At 47.6% G+C, this 20297-nt stretch overlaps 2 protein-coding genes and 1 long non-coding RNA gene across 3 annotated transcripts in view; 2 read left to right on the top strand and 1 right to left on the bottom strand.

Annotated features, from left to right (window-relative positions):
- LOC142764980 (uncharacterized) overlaps positions 1 to 20297 on the bottom strand; it is a 52820-nt gene that overhangs the window by 29793 nt on the left and 2730 nt on the right. The gene's annotated exons all lie outside the window — the stretch shown is intronic.
- LOC119186338 (uncharacterized) lies at positions 3645 to 7976 on the top strand. The gene is made up of 8 exons (XM_075865711.1): positions 3645 to 3869; positions 4140 to 4371; positions 5602 to 5787; positions 5934 to 6071; positions 6140 to 6269; positions 6435 to 6631; positions 6725 to 7179; positions 7405 to 7976. Exons 1-8 carry the CDS (start codon positions 3737 to 3739, stop codon positions 7890 to 7892), a joined length of 1959 nt encoding a protein of 652 aa, XP_075721826.1. The 5' UTR covers positions 3645 to 3736; the 3' UTR covers positions 7893 to 7976.
- LOC142765139 (uncharacterized) lies at positions 8991 to 11747 on the top strand. The gene is made up of 3 exons (XM_075865710.1): positions 8991 to 9295; positions 11329 to 11465; positions 11643 to 11747. The coding sequence occupies exons 1-3, from the start codon at positions 9106 to 9108 to the stop codon at positions 11745 to 11747; spliced, it is 432 nt and encodes a 143-aa protein (XP_075721825.1). The 5' UTR covers positions 8991 to 9105.

Genomic DNA, 20297 nt, shown 5'->3' with positions numbered 1-20297 from the left:
AGATGAAGAAGACGCCTGTGCGTTAGGCGCTTGCACGAGAGGCAACTCAGACATCTTGTTCGGCTGCCGATTCTCGGTGGACGCTGTCCTGTAAGCCAAGACCTCGCTCCGTCACAATATGTTCAAAAGTGATCACCATAGTTGAAAATGTATGAACATGACTGACTTTTTTTTCTTTCTTTTATTAGTTAAAGTGATGTGCTGCAGTCGCAGATACAGACGCTTTCTGTTTACGTGCAGTTATTGATTTCTTGTCAGTTGTTCGGATTGGAAAAAATAAATCGTTTTTTATGCTTTGTGTACTCATGCAAACAGCGGGTATGGTCTCTTCCTTGTATTTTATCGAAACTAACGTCGAGTGCAAAATGGGAAGTGTGGAGTAGAGCATGGAAGTCGGAAGCGAGGGATCAGTGCCGTTCGGGATTGCATCGGTCATGCGTATCGGAATAGAACACTTCGACGTGCTCAGTACGAGTTCCGAAGTATATGCCACTTAAGGCCACTTGCGTGCTTAGTAAAATTAGACTTGCGCGTGCGGCGAACTTCTAATTAGCGCTTCCGCCGCGCGCCCAGCCGTAGAGCGAGCGGCCGAGCGGGCATCGAACTACGACAAGCAGCGCCACCGTGCGCCAGGCATGAAACAGCGCATCGCTTTTGACCGGCACTTGGCGTCACCTCCCCCTTCTAGCCACCATACCCTCACTAGGGTGGCTAGAAGGGGAGGTGTGCTTAGCGCGGCAGCCAGCCATTGGAGAGGGTGGTCCTCTTTCGCCTGATTGCCGCTAGGGCACAACATAGCGCTACCGTCTGAGGCGCCGCCAGCGTGCCAGCGTTTCCGCGGAGATAGGCCTGGGCGGCGGTTGCGAGCAGGCTGGACTTCACACCGATTACATCTGCCGTGATGGAGCAGCTTGGAATCGTGCAATGTGGCACAACGTGGGCATTTGCGGAAGCTGTAAAGGCGTGCGGTGTAAGGTGGTGCACCCGTGTGACAAGGACAGATTTCTGCACTTTCTATCGGATTTTCCACATCTCGCAAAGTGCGTGCGGAACGCCATGATGAAATGTGGCTTCAATACGCATATAGGCCGGGGGTATGAATGCAAATAATCTTTTTACACTGGTGGCGTCAAGTTCACGTAAAAATTATCCACTATGTTGCAGGTCCACTGGGATCATGTAGCAACTACCTGGAAGATTGACAGCAGCACAGTTGCCCTGAGAGTCGCACCAAAACTGACGCGGTCCCATATATACCCGAATGGGTTTGAGAAGATGAGGGTGAATTTGGCATTTTACGTCTTCAGTGTTTATGTATTGCATGCCATGGACTTCTACAAGGAGAAGATTGAATATCTGTATCCCAACTTGGAGCCTACGAGGACCTTTGTTTGTATGATGATGAAGCTCATTGAAACAATGACGTCAAGGTTTCCAGCTGAGGCACTAAGGTATGTACGATGCTGTCCCCTGGGTTCTTTATCACAGGCACATGAATTTACGTGCGCTACCTTCTACTGTTATAGGCCAAACAGTGCGAAAGAAGCTGCACTAGATGCAATGCTGGACTTCCTGGACAAATGGGAGGCCTTTGCAAAGGGTGTTGGCTTCCTCAGCAGAAGTACATCGGAAGGTCTACGTGTTACGATTCATTCCACAAAGGCCCTTCTGAAGTACTTGACCGAAACCGTCGGCTACAAGTACCTGATGACGTCGCATCTGAGCCAGGACTGCCTTGAACGCTCATTTGGGATAGTGCGGCAGGCAAGCGGTGCAAATGATCACCCGACCCCTGCTCAATTCATCGTTATCATCAGGTATACTTTTGTATATTTGATTGTAAATTTGACTGTTTTGACTGAATTACTTCCTATAATTTCGACACTTACAGGTGCTTGAGCTTTTACAGCCTTGCGAAGAGCCCTAGAGGTGGAAGCCTGTCTCCGGGACTTCTGGATTCCCTTCTTTCTGCGGAAGAGGCACTGGTGGAAAATGAAAAGCACGATGATGTAGTCACCATGGATGCTGTTGAAGTTGCTGTGGACCATGCAGACTATGTGGAAAAAAGAAGCGACCCTCGCTTGGTGTACTACATTGCTGGATACGTGACCAGGAAGCGCATCCTGTCGACTAATTGTACAGCATGCAGGGATGCCTGCCTTGTGCCGAAGGACAGTGTTTCAGGAGAAGTACCAGCAGATGCCTCCAAGGAATGGGACTTGGGTGGGCTTCTGTACCCGGCGGTGTCACTCTATCATTTGATCGAATGTCTTGAAAGCAGGCTAACTCGCGAGTTTAGCAGAACAAACCTACATTCCAAAGCTGCTTTGAGCATACTTGGCAAAGTGAGCACAAATGTGCCACAAATTGGTTGCGTCGATCACTGTCAGGAGCTCACAAGGTCAGTGGTCAGGTTTTTCAGCCTTACCAGGATGCATTTTCTCTTGAGGGGCCTCAACCAAGAAATGAATGACAAAAAAGTAAAAAGAATAAAGCCCTGCGTTATGTGAGACAAGCCGTGGAAATGATCAACTGCATTCTGTTGTACACAGTAAAGTTTATCTAGTAACATGTAGCATTTATTTGGTTTATGAATTGAGCCTGAAAAGACTACCGAACGTTGTATTACCATACATGCCATGGCTTAATCCTAATTTGGTTGGCCTAAATCAAGTTATCTGCTTTCGCACGTAATGAGGCGCACGAATAAAATGATCAGAGCGCACTGGAGCATAACTAAGCCCCGCTCTCCCAGTAGTAGTGCTTCAATATCGCTTTCCAAGAGGCCTGCTTGCTTTCGGCCGGAACAAAACTGCTCTGTACTTGTATTTCAAAACCGCATGATAACGATAGCGCAATACAAGCTGTGCGCTGACTAAGGAACTGCATTGTGAGCTAAAGTTTTATATAGTTTGGTGACTCATTTCCAGTGAACCGTTCTCCCTGCCGAGAACGGAGAACGGCTACGTTCGCTGACGGCGCCCCCGACGACAGCGCCCCCGACGACAGCGCCCCCGACGACAGCGCCGCTCTACGGCATTCACGCGAACGACAGCCAACTTTTGCCGCCCGGTCATCACACCTCCCCTTCAAGCCACCCTACCCTCACTGCCACTCACCGCTTCAAAAATGGCGCGCCCACACCACTGACATGGTGGTAGAGGCAAACGCCGCTAGCGCCTCAAGCGGATGACGTCACGTGCAACCCTCCTGTATGTGTGTGTGTGTGTGTGTGTGTGTGTGTGTGTGTATGTGTGTGTGTGTGTGTGTGTATATATATATATATATATATATATATATATATATATATATATATATATATATATATATTGTTTTGCACTTTCTCCAACCCACCCTTTTAATCATACAAAAATCGCCTTCGCTGGCGACGGACCTGTTCATTTATTTGAATTGGTTGAATAAAGCAAAGCACTTTTTTTCTTTGATTTTACCACGACCGGCTTTATAAATAGCGACCTGCAAATCCGCCACCAGCGCCGTGTCCGTGATTTTTTTTTGCTTGGTGTGTTATTTATAGTTTCCGCGAGCGCCGCTGCAAGCCGTGGCGCTGCTTTTAATCCTCACGTCTCCCATCCTCGCGACTGCGTATGCTGCCGGGCGAGGGTGATCGGCGCATTTGCTTGTGCATTTGCATGCACGTCTCTTGGTATTACCTCAACTATTAGCTATGGTTGAAAGAAGTTGGGCGAAGTAGTTACACGGTGCAACTTGCGCAATGGTTTATTGCTGCGTACCGCTCTGCAAATCAAGCGGGCGCACGGCCGCATCACGAGGAATATCGTTCCACGAGTTCCCGATCACGGATGTGCGGAACCTGTGGCTGAAGAACATTCATCGACAGGCCGAAGGTAAGCTGTGAAATCCGAAGTAATCTAAACAAACTCCTACGCATGTTTAGGAAGCGCCGGACCACGTTAGTCCTCGTGTTTCATACTTTCGATGCTTGCCGTGATCGTGTGAGAACAGTACGATCTGCCTTTATTAGACGGTCGATTGCGTGCAGCGGCGACGCGCTGCATTACAATATTGAGTGTTTGGTTTCAGTTTCAGCTTGATTTCTACGCGTCTGTTGTGGGCGTAGCGAAAACCACATTTCATGTTGACACTTCGTTTTACAGGGCCAGGGAAACAGCCGTGGCTTCCGAACGACCGGAGCAAAGTCTGCAGCCTTCATTTCCGGCCAGAGGACTACAGGGAGTCCACCAAATACCGAAGGCTGAAACCCGATGCCGCCCCGACACTTTTTCCCGACTTTCCGACGTACCTGCAGCCGGCACCCAGTCAACCACGGCGGCCGGCGAAACGCAAGAGGGTCTCACTAGATTGCCCTAAGCAAGCTACCAAGCACAGGCAAGAGCAGTTCTTGTGCCGAAAGTCTGTACTATTATTGCAACATTAATCTGAGCGAATGTCTATTCATTTTGCAGTCATGATGTCCCATACGATGATGGCATTCTTGCTGATACAGCAGACGATACAGCAGGCATCACAGCGCATGCAGAGCACTCAGTCAATGCACCGCAGACCTTGACACCTGAGCCAGACCCTCAGCCACCTTCGCAGACACCTCCACATGATCTAGTGCAAAGAACCTGCTCGTTTTCTTTTTTGCCCTCCACATCTGAGCCTGCTTTGAAAGAGACTCCCAGGCCTGTTTCGGTGCGGCCTAAGCCCACTAAAAGCACCCAAACAAGAATGTCACTTTCACGGATGGCACTGCTTCTTAAACAGGTCACAAGGCTGACAAGGAAGTGCCGGCTACTTGCAAGAAAGAAAAATGATTTGCAGGAGGAAGTTTCTGGACTGAAACGGGAGGCAAGAAAAGTAAATCTGGCTATGGAAAAAGCCAACCTCGTGCTACTTCAGGTATGACCAGCATTAGAAAATTACCTAACATTTGAACTTGTCCAGACAGATTTTAACAATTGCCAAATGCTTGCAGGAAAAAGTTGAACAGAATGAGCCAAAGGCACTTTTCATTCAAGAACAGCTGGCGTTTTTGGGTGTTAAGAAGGGCCGCTGGCGTGAGGAGACTATACGAAACTGCGTGCTTTGGCACTCAAAGTCTCCAGCTGCATACCGCCTAATACGGGAAAGTGGCCTCTTGGCACTACCCTGCCGCTCGACCTTGAAGCGGTACATAGGTGCCTGCACAGGGGAAGTGGTGTCTTCATTGATCAAACAGCGGCTGCATATGGAAGCAAAACTGCACTCTGAGAAGGTAACGTTAGCAATGGTACCTGGGAGACTTTATATTTCAGTGCTCACCTCTGCAGGCACGCTGCGGCTCGCTGGTCATGGACGAGATGTCTATAAAGGAAGCCACCATTTACCACAAACAGTCTGATGCTGTTCACGGCCTGGTGAACCTGGGGGGTGCGGAGGCAGACTATGGCCTGGAAAACGAGTTGGCAACCCACCTCCTGTGCTTCGTCTTTGTGGGATTGTCCACCCACTACAGGTATTGCAGTTATCGTTACAGCTACCATTGCATGTACACCAAATCATGAACATCTGAATCATGCCATTTAGCTGTCTGAATCTTGCCATTTGAACTATGACTGTCATTTCCCTTCGCAGGCTTCCGGTCGGTTATTACTTTACAAAGGCCCTGACTGGACAGCAGCTTGAGCATCTTGCTCTTAATGTGATGCAGTCTGTTGAAGATGCTGGCTTTCGAGTGGTTCGTCTTGTTGGAGACAATCACAAGTCGAACACGAAGTTTTTTTCAAGCTTATCAGGGGGGCAGATACAGCCTGTAGTAGAGTAAGTGCAGGGATCTTATGAAGTCACATCTGATGTGCGTCTTTGCTGCAGATCTTATATCATAAATACGGAGTAATGTTTGCTTTCCATCAAATGTGCACAGGTTAAAGTTACTTGAATGTGAATTATTGGATATTTCTTTTTAGGCACCCACTTGATGCAGGTCGACCACTCTTCGTGTCATTTGACTACTGCCACATTATCAAGAACATCCGCTCACAGTTCCTGGATGCGAAGAAAATTTTCAGGAACCAGGGAAAGCTCATCCTTCCCGATTTCCTCAGGTAGTATCAAACATTTCTGTGCCTTATAATTTCTGTATTTGTTTTGGTAACACCTTGCTTTGCTGAAGGCTACTGCACAAGACCCAGGAAAGTCAAGGTGCATTCAAGCTGGTGAGGTGCCTAACGGAGAAACACCTAAGCCCCAGCAACTTTGAGAAGATGAACGTCAGGAGAGCTGTTGACATCTTCTCGGTGCAGGTGAATAGCTAATTGCATGCCGCATAACTCAGTGTGGTTGTACGGCTCTAACATTATGAAATGGCCGTAGAAATATTCGTTATTATGCGGAGGTAACGAGACTGGCCGAGTTTTGTTGCTTTAAGTCCATGTTTAAACAAATCTGATCCTCATTGCCTTGTTTAGGTCACCTCAGTCCTTAGGTTCCTCCAGCAGCACGGCCATGGCCTTGGGGCTAACGGGTTCCAAAACTGTTTGCCAACTTTGGAGTTCATGGAGGTGGTGCAAAAATGGTTTGCCTTGCACAACATCAAAAGCACGACATTGCACTGGACAAGTCGAGATGCCTTGAGGATGCCATTCTACAGTGCAGACGACGAAAGGTATGCCATGATCCGAAGGGTATTGCAGTTCCTTCGAACAAATTAAGCTGTACATTGTGATGTGACGATTATAAGTGTGTTTTCACTTTGCAGACTTTTGTGGCTGGAGACAGAGTGCCTTCAGTACTTTGCCCAGTGGAAAGAGAGCACCTTGCACAAGAAGGAGTTCCTCTCTGAGGAGACCTATGAGGCACTCAGAGTTACAACGCTGTCTACGGTTTTGTGCACAAGGCACCTCCTGCAGCTTGGATTCTATTTCGTCTTGACGGGGAAATTCTCCAGTGATGATGTGGAATCCCTTTTTTCAGCCATCAGACAGCTGAATGGCTCAAATGACTTTACTGATGCGTATGCAGCCCTGTCGGCCTTGCAGAAGATCTTGACGACAGGCATCATTCACTCCTCGGAGAGTGGAAATGTTGGAGGTGTCGTTGCCCCATTGGGTGAAGTGCCAGCCTTGCCTGTCGAGCCTGTCAAGCAAGCTGCTACTGGCACGGACATCCGGAAGCTCCTGCTGCCTCACCTAGCTACACTGGAACGCTACCCATGTATGTGCACAATCATTCCGCAGCTTGAACTGAAACATAAGATTAAGTGAACAGTTACAGATAGAAAAAAGACAACACAAGAAAACAAAGCGACACCGTGATATAATTGTTTTCTAAACTGCTGTGCTGGAGGGAGCACCCACTTCACTTTCTTGCTCCCCACGGCGGACACCTTAGGCTATTAAATCTACTTATTCACCTTGTTCTTTTTCATAATTTTCGTAGGTCCTCCACAGCAGAGTCTGCGGTCCAGTACGTTGGCACTGATAGCCGGTTTCCTCGTCCGGGCCATTCAGGATAACATTGAATGCGAGGGCTGCCTGGTGAAGCTACAAGCTCCATCTTCCAGCTCCCCAACCACAGCCCTCATTGCTGGCATCGACAGGGGAGGCCTCTCCTATCCCACCTTACCATTTGTGGGATTTGTCCACCACCTGGAGCAAGCTGCCTCCCGAGTGGCTTCCGTGCTTGTAAAGGGACCTCAGCCGCTCAAGAAGTTCTCGGCCGTCGTGTTACCTTCACTTCTGAAGAGCCCACTTTTTGATTGTGCCGAGGACAAAAGTGTGCCACACAAAACAAAGCTGGTCAGCGTAGTTCTGCAGAAATTCATGAGGCCATTTTTGTCTAACACCGCCAATGGCCTCACAGTGTCCAACGCCAAGAAAAAGGCACTCAAAACGAAACCCACCTCGCGAAAGGTGCTGAAGGTCTAATTCTGAAGGCCAGACTGTCTCTAAATGTGCTCGTGATTCAGTGTGTCATTTAACGAATAAAACATTTGGCAAGTTGTGATCTATTGTTGCTCTAAGCTTGAATGCATGGATTAGATGAGTTGGGTGTGTCCTCATTTCGTCACACGTTCAAGTTTCCTTGAACTAATTCCGTAGTCCTTACGGTGCGCCTCGAAGCCCAAATGCAAGCACAGCGCGTAAAACCCAGAAAAAAAAAAGCGTGTAATATTTGTTGGCGCTCCCGTCACCTGCATAAAACGCGACAAATCTGACGAGACGGCCAATGCAGGTACAACTACCGTAATACAGTTTAAAAGTTAGCGAGCTCATTGCACCAATCTGTGTGACCTGCGTATCAAACAAGCCACAATTGAAGGTGAAGTTGCGCAAGAACTCTCGAAAGGATAAAGTGACAAGTACGTACGCGCACAAAATGTAACAGCCGACCTAGCCTACTTGTTTTCCTGCACTTCGGAGTGCACCTCGCGGACCTGCTAAATATACCTCATTAGACAGAACCAGCATGGCACTGCATAACATTCTTTGACAATGTTGTCTAGGCTGCCAGGAAAAGCTAGCCCAGGTTGCGGGCCCGTGCAACAAGCCACCGTTACGAGTGCTGACGTTTCTACGTTTCCTCGAAGTTGGTTGGTTGGAAGTTGGTATATACTGTCTTGTTTCACGTCATGGTAGGCAGAACAAAAAACAAAACAGCTGATGTTTGCAAAGGCACGGGGTTTACACGATCTCGCGCGTTCCGCTGTCGTAGTAGCTGTAGCAGCCGACACGAAGTTGAGGATTAAACCCAGTGCCCCCTGGTGAGACGCGCCGTCAACATCGCGGCTTTTCTTGGACCGCGTAGCCCCGTAGGAGAAGGGCGCGTGCGCAGGTCGCTATTTATAAAGGGAGCGTCTATTTGCACCTCAACAGCTCGGGGTCACGTGACCCAAGTTGCAACGTCACGTATGACGTCATTGGTTAAAGCGATCGGCTTCAACTGGCTACGTCTTATTGTGACTACGTCTTGTCAAGCGACTCCGAGGTCACGTGATAAAAAAAAAATAAGGAAGGCGCGTTTTGTTGTCATGGTTCGCGAATCCCCCAGCGTGGTTGTGTGCCTATAGTTTCTAGGATCTACTCTACTCTACTACGCGTGGTCGTCATCCACGCTGCGTAGTTCGTTGGCGGCTTGATTATGGCAGATGAAGCAATCGTACGATCGCATCTCCTGGACTTTGAGAGTGGCGAACACAACTGGCGTGGATACGTGAAGACCGATCAAGAACTGGAGCACCTAGAAAGAGCCCTTCTCGGCCTAGGAGTGTCATTCAAGGTGACATCCTCCAGGAAACATGCCGAAGAAAACCTACATAAGGCAGGAAAGCGTAAGTATATAAGCGTTGATTATTAAAATCTAAGGGCATTTCTGCTTTTTTTGTGATTGTTTAGCCATTTTCACGAGTATTACTAAGCGCGGTGATATGTACATGTACCTTACGCAGTTCTGTTAGGATAAGAAGTCTGAGTTTTCTTCAATAAAACTAGTTGTTAGAAAGCGCTTGTCCGGTGTGTATCTCTTCTTTGTCCCTGTGTTTTCTTGCGCGCTTCTCAAGGATAAAATCTGCGTTCCTTTGCGAACCCCATAGTTCACTATACCTCCGGGATTGACGCGCGTGCACCATTAGACAAAAGGGAGTGTCTAGCGTTACGTCTAGACGTAACGACAGCAGCCGTTGCAGTTACGTCTTTACGTAAGATTAAAGTTACGTCCAGCGTGACAACAACACAAATGCAGTCTGTTAGGTTCGCTGAACCGATCGTCTCCAGTGGCGCAGAGGGTAATGCGTCGTGCTCGAAACTGCGAGGACGTTGGTTCGAACCTCGCTGCTGTGCTACACTTTTTTTTCTTTTCGTTTTTTTTTTCTTTAGTTCTTCCCGGGCGCCGTAATATTTTTTTTTAAGGAAATCGCCTTGGATAATTATTAAACTCAAGTGTGCATTGTGAAGCAGACGGTGGACGTAATCTTAGCAGCTGATTATCGTTACGGCTGGACGTAACTACACCTTACGCAAGAGCTACTTCTAGACGTAACGATAGGAGCCGTTCCAGTTACGTCTGGACGTAAGAATAACGAGTCTTAAAGTTACGTCCAGCCTCCAGCGTGACAACAACACAAATGCAGTCTGTTAGACCCACCGAACCGATCAGCTTTAGTGGCGCAGCGGGCTATCTATCGTCATGCTAACGTGTCGTGTTCGGAACTGGGAAGACCTTCGTTCGTACCTCGATCTTGTCCCGTTTTTTCTTTCTTTCTTTTAAATGCGGAGCATTTCTTAGCCGCACCTGTGGCGTCGGCCGCCGTCCACGCCCCCACTGCGCACGCTCGGCTCGTGCCGGCAGCAGGCCCCTCCCTCGCATCTCCCCCCCCCCCCTCTTCCTCGCTCGCGCTGCACAACCGTTCAACGCAGGCAGCGTCTGCTAGAGGTGCACGCCTCACGAATCAACTGCCACAAAAGCGTTTAGAATCTGTTGAGTACGAGTGGAGTTAGGTTTGTCACACTCTGTAGGCACTTCCTCTCTTATTACGTCTCCACAAGCACGCTGGAAGCTAAGCAGGGGAATTTCGCACAGGAAAAAGAAGTTATGTCATGCGCATGTGAGCGCTTTCTTTTCTTCGAGCACATGGTTACCTTCAGTATGATAGTGAGCAAGCGCACGGGCATATCGCGTTGCCTGTGGCAGCTTCTGTGACTGCTCGATGCTCAAACCAGCCAGTAGCTGTGGACTTGGGTTTATTGTATGGTCATATGGGCTTGTGGCATCATTTGTCGAGAGAAGAACGAGCGGTTTCTAGCCGACTTTGAGAACGAATTGTAAATTCCATGCCGTGTGCTGCACTATAATGCTTGGTTTACATGTTCTCGGGAGCACCGACTACCAGTTGGCAGCGTTTTCTGACTATGCCCGAAATGCGTTGCAGGGCCCAACTTTAGGGTTGGATGAAGCCAATTTTCGCTGTAATACATAATCTTGAAGGCCACGTTTTGGAGCAGTTTCTCTACTTGTAGCATAGCTGTAGCAATTACTGCAGTGTTCCCAGTACTATGTAGTAATGAGCTAAATTCACTGTTCACTGAGAAATGGCATTTTTGTGATATTAGTCTGTCTGAATGTTCCACTATTAGTGCTCTTGTACATAGTGCACTCAACAGTTAATGACGTTCCTTGGTGGTACAACCTACGAGTTCGTAGGGCTTTCGTCTTTATTGCCAGAGCTAAAATAGAAGCAGACTGCATTCAAAGCACTATGTCTGTGCTGATCAAGCATGTTAACAACACCTTGCATTATATTATAATGAATGCTACACAGTAAAATTTGTAAAGCAATAAAAAAAATTGTGTTCAATGTTTCTGCAGTGAAGCTTATGTTCTCCATCAACCGGGGAGCTGTGCCTCTGAACTTGCAGCTGCCCTTCAGAGTACTATCATTGACTGACAAAGGGTGCCTGTATGGAAAAGACAAGCACTCACACAAAGGTCAATCAGAGGACTCTGTAAGTAAATGAATTAAGATTGTTGTGTACAAATGAGACTACTGTTGAATGCTTATAAAAGTGATTTCAGCCAGCATTAAAAGTTTCTTTCGACCACAGTGATTTCGCTGAAAGATATTTTTATGTACATCATTTTATCACTATTGAATGTGTGGGATCTTTGGCACTTGCCACCAGCCTGTTCCTGACCAGCTGTCCCCTGGTCCTCCCTGCTGTGGTCTCATTCCTGCCTTCGGCCCTGCAGCCACCTCCACCCTGCCTAATCCACCTGACAGCCTCTAAAGTCGCCTCGGCGGCTGGTTCGCCCACTCAAGCTTTGGCCCAGGCCCGAGCGTGGTCGCTCCGGCTTCCGTTCCTGGCTGTCTGCTGTTCCGGCCTGCCATTCCTGTGAGGCCCCCATCCCAGCGACTTTCGGCAGTTGGCTGCCACACGCAACTTGCAGCCACGCCTCGTACGTTCCCGGCTGCCAACCTCTCCAGACCGGCGAACTTCAAGCAGGCTAGCTGCCCGCCCTTGTTGTGCAGTCTTCCCCGTTACTCCTGGGCTGTGGACCTTCTCCCGGCAGTGGGCTCTCCCTGGTGGTGGAACTTTTGGTGGGACGTTAAGTGTGACCATGGCCGACCTATGGACTCGTATCTTCGGGAAGACGACATCACCCTTTTGGACTTTGCCCCGTTTGCCAGTCCCCTTGCGGCTGAGCTGACCTTGCCACTTGGCCTCGGACAGCCTCTTTCACAGGCTGGCCTCGGTCTTTAGGAGGGGGGAATGTGGGAATCGAGCGCGCCGTCCCCTTTGGCACCTCGTTCCCCAGCTAGCGTGTGTGTTGGCCCCGCGCGGCTCGAGCGCCGGGAACCGCTGCTAATCGGCAGTATGGCGACCACGGTGGTGGCGCCAGGCCTCTTTGTCTGGTGCGAGCCATGTGTCGGCTTCCCGGCGCGCGGCACACGTCCGGGCATGTCTGGACAAGCCACCGCGCTAGCTTACGTCACTGTGCAACGCCTGTCCTCATTGGCCGCCAGTGACAACCCCCTTCCCCCTGAGCTCGCTTCTGTCTGGCGCGGGCTTGCCCGCGTCAGATGCTCTCAGGCCCGCACGAGAGGTTGACGCGCTGCTCTGGCAGGCGGCTTCTCGTTCGTGCACTCGACTGCTGCCCCTTTGTGTAATAGTCGTAGCGCCACTGGCAAGCGTACATGATCGGTCTTGGGAGTTACCCTGACGGCCCGCAAACCCATGATTGTCGCACTGTGCTGCATCTTGGGTTAATAAACCCGTGTTTGTTGACAACCTGCCTCGAGTGCCTTTTCTGCGCCGTGTTGGAGAGTCGACGAACCCAGCTGCAGCGTCTTTGTTCGCTGCGGCAGTGGAGAACGTCGCGTCCCTGCCCGGTCGCCTCGTAGGTTAAGCGTCGTGCAAACCTATCTCCACACACTTAAGGAACAAAGGACACAGTACATCACAGTGCAAACCAAGAAATAGGCATTTATTTGCACCTTTTACACAGCAAGCCCGCTAGCGGAGTTATACAAATAATAGCATGTCAGTGTAACACGCTGTAGAATCGACAATGTTTGACTCACCATGCCCAGTTAAGCAGCGAGTAAAGTTTAACCCTGCAAGAAAGCCAAGCATATGCAGTTTGGGGTCATGTATCACAAATAGAGGTGTATTCGGGTCAATGGAAAGGAGCCTGTGGAGCTCCTTATGACATGCAATGCGCTCCAAAGAACAAAAAAGAGGCATTCATTCCTTTGGGCCCTACGTGTCCTCACTATCAGGTAGCACCACTATGGGGGAGCTGGCTGACAAGGCATGTAAACGCTATCAGGGAACGAGAGCATCCCTACATCCCCCAGCAAAGCACACACTATGTATGTGCTCTGTGAACAGGAGGCAGTTCATGTGGCGTAAATGTCATTATAGCATGTCCGTGCACTGGCGACACCACCCCTTGTTGATATCACTGGCATTTGGTGCTTGTCAAGCCCTGTATCCACACCTAGACAGGTGGCTTGTCTGCAGACTCAATGACAAAACACCAGGTCAAGACTGCTCAAAGGCAATGCAGTAGTGCTGTCTGCATCAACGTGCCTTGCCGCCAAGACGGCCAGAACAGCTGGCTCCTGTTGCAGCTGCCAAGGGTTGCGTGCTTTCATGTGGGCACTTTTATTGTGTTACCGTACATGCACACAATAGCACATATATTAAAAAAAGTGTCTTCCTGGTACGATGTGCAGGTGATATTCCCAGCACCCCAAAAATTGGTAGTGTTGTGTATTGAAAAGGTAACATGCAGAGCAGTAATGAAGGGCACTAGAGGTGCAACATGTAACATCAAACATGTCAAGAAATTTTTTTAGTGCAAGTTAGAAGTTTGTAGAATCCCTCTGTCCTGCCGGGCACCCTACATTGGACAGAAGAGCAGGTGCCTCAACAAAAGGCTTCAGGAACACAAGAATTTATGCAGTAGAATTTAAATCGACGGAAATCTTGCTCAGCACTGCTCTGCCTGTAAGTGTAACCCGAATTTCAGAGACAACTATTTTGGTATACAGCAAGGACAAAATTAAAAGAACAATTGTAGAAACATCTTGTATGCTGCTGGAGAAGCTAACCGCATGCATGAGCTTTCCGTCCACAGCACTTACAGACAGGCAAGTGGCATTTCTAGGAAAACAAAGATAATTTTAAATGCTGCACATGTTTCACCTTGATTTTGATAAGGCATTTTTTAAATGTTAATTTCCAAGAGATAAATGCAATTTTTTTTTTTACTCTTAGCATTCATGTTTGCTTATTCGCAGTTTGCCCACAGCGCCCTCTTTTGAATTTCAAGTCTTTGCCCTCCCCTTTTTGGTGTTTTTGTTTCATTAAATCAATTGTTAGAGATACACTTTTTGTGTCTCATTCCTGTCGGCACTCTAACTTTGCGGCACTGCCTTTATCTTCCACTATGTTGCAACTAGCCCCTACACAAGCTCTTCTGAATCCGAATCTTGATTTTCGTGCTCCAAAAGCAACATTTTGCTGCTACAAAAACTGCTTCAAATTCTATTTTGGCTATTGCACCCCTGCACATGTTCAGATTATGAGAAACTAGTAAAAACTAGTTTGGTATTTCAAGAAAGCCAATGTATGCAAAAAAGCTGGCAAACAATTTCTTCAGTTAATTGAACAGTGGAACATTTTATACTGCATTATATCATGTTTACCCTCAAGCATAAAAAACAAGTTGCTCCCTACTGCCATCTAATAAAACGCTACAATGAATAGCTTTTGCATTTTTTTATTGCTCATTGCATGGCTTCCACTCAGATGGCAGACAATGGAGGCCAACCTGATGTGGACTGGACAGCAAAGACGTTCAAGAAAAAAAGAGTGAAACTCCAAAGCACAAAGAAGAAGGGATGCACAGCAACTATGCACATTAAGAAGGTTGAGGTGTTCCCAGACTTTGAGGTATGAATATCCATTAAATGGCGGCCATTCCATCTACATTATCTAGTTTTCTGTTCAATGCATTCAATGTGCATGCTGTTCAACTAAAGAGCTTCATAAATATTCTAACCCAAGATGTAGTATAATAAGCCTCTGTTTCAAGTGTTTCACCATACTTGTCACACCTTCGTATTGCATCTTGCGGTAAATGGTGCAAAAGCAGGACTCGGAATAGCACAAAAGCACTGCCCTCATGTTTTGTTATATTCTCAGCTCTCATATATAGCACTCTTTGCCAACACAAGACCTATTCATGGTGGGTTACGGCCGACATATATCTACCTCGTGGAGATCATTCAGGCTTGTGCACAATGTCCTAGCGACTATATTAACGCGATAGCGTTAGAGAGCTCGTTTCGCATAAATCCCGTCGCCGACGTCGGTAACAGCGTCGCCTGTGAGCGAAAAATCGAGAAAGGTGCAAATAAAATAAACAATAAAAATCTTCGGTCCCATTGAAGATCGAACCCGGGGCCATTTGCGTGGCAAGCAGGCGTCCTACCACAAAGCCACGATGTTACTTGCAACTGCTTTGGAAAAAAACACTACATAAATGTCATGTAGTGGAAGGAGTCTCCTTAACGCATTTTGTTTGGCAGGTGTCGCGACGAAAATGAGCCCATTCGGCAATTTGTAGGCGCATTGGCGAGGCCATCAAACTACGTTTTTTGCGCGACGCCATGCTTCGAAAAAAGCCGGGATAGTGCAGCCATCGCCGCTAAAAACACAGACGAACTTCCAAAGAGCTCCAAAAATGGACAACTATGTCCATCTAGCGGAAAACATATCAAGCCAACGCCTCCTTTCTAGAGGAGGCATTGATCAAGCAAACAGTAAAAATTAGATAATGTGCTGCCATCTGCGAGGCATTGTGAGAAATATGTCTTGACTAGCACAGGGAAGTGCTTTAGATCGAAAACTTGTACCATTACTATAGATACATCGCGCACGCGTCTATGTGCGTGTGTGTGTAACAACACACATTAATAAGTATGCACTTAGTGGTTGAAGTGCGCACTAGGGGCCAGATTTCGCTGTTGCGTTCAACTCTTAAAGGCGAAGCTTAAAGGTCCCCCAATTTTTTCGGCATGCTTGTGATCACTAGTGAATTAGGTGCAGCAATAACACTTCACAATGCTAGCTGTATTTCACTATGTTAACAGCGGTGACATTACTGTAAAGTCTGCATATCTTATGGTAGTGCTACATATTTGCCAAGAAAAGTGCCTTTGAAAAAATTCTTAACATGTTTGCGTAACTTGTTCTCTTGATCGCCCTTAGATTGCAGTGCAAGGATGTACGAAGAACCGGATCACCATGCTGAAGTCTGCTGCATTGACTAACTTGTCACAACAACTTAATGGAGACAATCCACCAAGGTCAGAAATGCGACTTTACGTCACAATAACAAAGACAATGTCATGCCACACAGAACATGACTTTGGCAACTTCATGAAGTATGGACAGACGGTGGACCACAGTATTATTGAAAGAATTAATGACCTCGTTCAGGAAGGCATTACGTCTGTGCATGAAGTGAAGACATGCCTTCGCTACTATGTACAGGACGTGCTCTTCAATGGCAAGGAAAAACCTGATCTAGATTGCAGAGCATTTTACCCGACATCCAAAGACATCCGCAACCATATTCAGGAATCTTTGAGGCAAGGGCGCTGTAGCAATCTGGATCAGGAGAATGTTGCAATGCTGGTATCTGCACTGGAGAGAGAAGAACCAACATCAAATGTGCTCTTCCGGCCATATTGCTACACAAGTGAAGCAAAAACGACAATCCCCGAGGCCGACGATGACCAGATTAATGTAGAGGAGACCTTGGCAAAACAATGAGACAGGACCTTGCTGTTCTGCTATCAGTCTCGCTTCATGGCAGAACTACTAAAGCAGTATGGCAACAATGTGACATGCCTTGATGCCACAAACAAGACAACAGATTACAGCTTGCCACTGTTTTTCCTTGTTGTAAAAACACCCACGAATTACATGGTGGCAGGTGTTTTTGTGGTGCAGTACGAAACAAGTGCGTGCATCAGTGAGGCACTCAGTGTGTTTAAAAGCTGGGATCCTGAGTACTTGCCTAAGTATTTCATGGTGGACTTTTGCCAGGCTGAAATAAGTGCGATTTCTGAAGTCTTCCCACAGAGTGAAGTCATGCTGTGCAACTTTCACCGTGAACAGGCTTGGGAGAGGTGGGTGAAAAAGAAGGAAAATGATGTCCCTCCAGACCAAAAAGATGCCCTGCTTGGTCTCTTTCACAAAATAGCCAATTCAAGCAGCAGGGAGGAATTTGACGAGGCCTACAAATGTCTGAAGAACTCAGTTTTTTGGAGGAACGACAAAGTAGCTAGCTACTTTGAAACGCAGTGGATGCCAGCAGCCAAGATGTGGGTTCAATACCACAGAATGAAGTTTGGTGTCGTCGTTACAACAAACAACGGAACAGAGACACAGAACCGCATCCTCAAGGAGCATTACCTGAGGTGGAGTCACGGGAGAAGGAGCCTTTCGAGCCTTATTACAGTAGTGGTGAAAAAGTTTCTTCCAGAGAGACAAAGCGTCTTTATTCAGCAGAATGTAGAAAGATCGGCAATGTACCGCAAGTACCATGAATATGTGCCAAAGTACCCGCATAACAGACCTCCAAAAGTAATAAGGCATATCATGGCTCGTATCAACACAGCCTTAGACTATGAGCCTCAAGATGTTGCTGTATTTACTGAACCTGGCGTTTTTTCTGTGAAGTCAAGCAATCCAGGCTTGCTACACACGGTAAACTTCCATACACCACAGTGTACCTGCCAGGATTTTCTTCGACATAAATTGCCATGCAAGCACTTCTGTGCAATTTTTCGGTTTTTCAAAGAATGGTCATTTGAACAGCTCCCAAGAGAATACATTGAAGGCCCAATGCTAAGTTTGCACAGCAACATTCTCAGCACACCAGAAAGTGGGTGCATTTTACCGGCACTCTCTACCGAAGGCACAGATGACAACATTTTGCAGGTGCCCTCAGAAGAGGAATGTGTTGCTGAACTGCCAAAGAAAATCCGGGAAACTAGCAAGTTATCCAGGAGAATGATCACAGACACAGCCCACAAAATTACAAGTGTTGTCATCTACTGCAAAGATGAAAGAAAGAGAAAGGAGGCACATGAGCTGATGCTTCAAGCATACAACATTCTGAGAAGTGGGTGTGAGAGTTCAAGTAGTGGCTTAGTCATTCGTGGATCTCCGACAAAGGGTTGCTCTGGCCAGGCAAGCACTACACAACAAGCAAAACGAATCCGCCTAAAAGCACTCCAGCATGCAAGACGCCATGCGGAGAGCTGGAAAACAAGAGGCAGAGTAGGCAAGCAAGCCAGCGAACTTAGAGCAACATTTAACGTTGCACCATAAACGTCTGATGCTCGCGCGTGCGCCCCTTCATCGAGGGATAATAATATCTGAGGTTTTACATCCCAAAACCATGATATGATTAGGAGAGGCGTCGTAGAGGAGGGCTGCGGAAATTTCAACCATCTGGTATTCTTTAACATGCAATGACATCACACAGCACTGTCCTCTACCATTTAGCCTCCATCAAAATGCGACCGCTGCAGTCGGGATCGAACCCGCGACCTTCGGGTCAACAGCCGAGCACCATAACCACTGCTTCACCGCGATGGACCCTTCGTCGAGGCAAGGGCGACTTGTTGGAAAAGAAACTTCCCATGGCTGGCTTTGGGTAATCGGCACCTCCGGGACTTTCTCACAGCTGCAACAAATGGAATGTGTTGGGGGAGTGCACCTACGGTAGAGATGCACAAGCCAGGGAAGAATTTTTGGCTGCTTTGGCAGTTGTCTTTGAACCAGTGAAGAGTGTGGTCATCGGTGTCACAAGTAGGCAGCGAGTGTGGAGTGTCCTGTGCAACGAATAGAGTTGACTGTCCCGTCGGGAATCCTCGTCTACAGAAGCTGGCAAGAGAGTCGAGCGGCGGGCACCACGTCGATTCGTCTACGAGTACTGTAAGCTGGCATGGTTAAAAACAGCGCGAAGTAGACACGGACAAGAATTCACACAGGCAGCGCGGTCCTGTGTCAATTCTTGTCCGCGTCTACTTCGCGCTATTTTTAACTATAGATACGTACCAACTGGCTCGTATTCACACTCTTTTAAGCTGGCATGGTCTGTGAGGAACCTTTTATTGAAATTTTAACAGCAGAGCTGTTCGAGCTATCCGCAAAACAGTGCTTGTCGATCAAAAACATTGCCTCGCTATGATGTCGCCTAGCATAGCCATGGCAACCAGGCCATCTGCACATCGCCCACAACCTTCTCGAAGCTGTGCGCACCTGCCTTGATACTAAGCATGACCGTTCCTGCGCACTGACTTGTCACCACATTGTACCAGCAGGAGCCATGTCGTCATCATGTGCTGAATCTTTGCTTTCGCCATGGGTAGACGTAAATAAATCAACTTCGGAAGAAGAAGCCACATATAAAGAATGACAACGTGCCGCGAAGTGGGAATATGTTCAGACATCAAGCCGAAGAGGCTGCTACCAAGTTTCGCCATTAAGCGGAAGAGCCAAGGTGTGCTGCTTGGCAAGGGGAATACATACAGAAACCCTTGCGAGTACGTGCCCGGCCTGCATGTGGATGAGAGCTTCTATGGCAGGGTCCAGCAGAGTACTGATTCAGCGGATAACTGGTTTCGTCAAGAGTTTCTGAGCACGGAATTTGGGCACGCCTGTCACATCTGCAAAAACCTAGCAAAAACCTTCTAAAAACTTGAGAATCGACCAGCTTCACTGTCTTTTAAGTGTTTTATTTTTTGTTGCTATTTTATTTAGCCAACTTTGCATTTGAGTTGCACGAGAAGCTCTGCAGTATAAGCACAGTGTTTCTTTCTCTGCATTTATTTTCAAGTCAATCCTCTATTTTATTAACCTACCCCGTTGTCTGTATTTTGTATCTGTAGTTATTCAGTGTGGTTTCTGGTGCCATTCTTTCTTTCATTGCACATATTTTTGTTTCCTCTTAGTTAACTGTGTGTCTCTTGCCATTGCCCTCTTTCTAATTAAACGGTTGCTTGTTCCTTATATCACATATCTCTGTATTCTCAATGAATCTGTCAGTCATCCTGAACATCACAACACACCCCACACAGGTCGACTGGTCAACGAAAATTTGAAATGTACCACTTCAAGACCTTTCAAGCATTGCAGGGCCAAGCCTGAAGTTGAAGCGTGTGAGTCTGCCAAGACGCTGTTGTTTGAGCAGCGGGGTCTGACCGAAGTGTGTTAAAGTGTACAGTGCATAAATGTCATGTCAGAACT

This window comes from Rhipicephalus microplus, chromosome 6 (genome assembly GCF_043290135.1).
Source record: "Rhipicephalus microplus isolate Deutch F79 chromosome 6, USDA_Rmic, whole genome shotgun sequence".
Lineage (NCBI taxonomy): Eukaryota > Metazoa > Arthropoda > Arachnida > Ixodida > Ixodidae > Rhipicephalus > Rhipicephalus microplus.
The sequence above is the reverse complement of the archived record's forward strand: the minus strand, read 5'-3'. Positions and strand labels throughout refer to the sequence as shown.

Coding starts and splice junctions, on each gene's coding strand:
- LOC119186338 (XM_075865711.1), top strand. CDS start 3,737: ATGGTTTATTGCTGCGTACCGCTCTGCAAATCAAGCGGGCGCACGGCC. Junction 3,870..4,139: donor CATTCATCGACAGGCCGAAG/GTAAGCTGTGAA, acceptor TTCGTTTTACAG/GGCCAGGGAAACAGCCGTGG. Junction 6,270..6,434: donor TTGACATCTTCTCGGTGCAG/GTGAATAGCTAA, acceptor TGCCTTGTTTAG/GTCACCTCAGTCCTTAGGTT.
- LOC142765139 (XM_075865710.1), top strand. CDS start 9,106: ATGGCAGATGAAGCAATCGTACGATCGCATCTCCTGGACTTTGAGAGT. Junction 9,296..11,328: donor CCTACATAAGGCAGGAAAGC/GTAAGTATATAA, acceptor ATGTTTCTGCAG/TGAAGCTTATGTTCTCCATC. Junction 11,466..11,642: donor AAGGTCAATCAGAGGACTCT/GTAAGTAAATGA, acceptor ACTTGCCACCAG/CCTGTTCCTGACCAGCTGTC.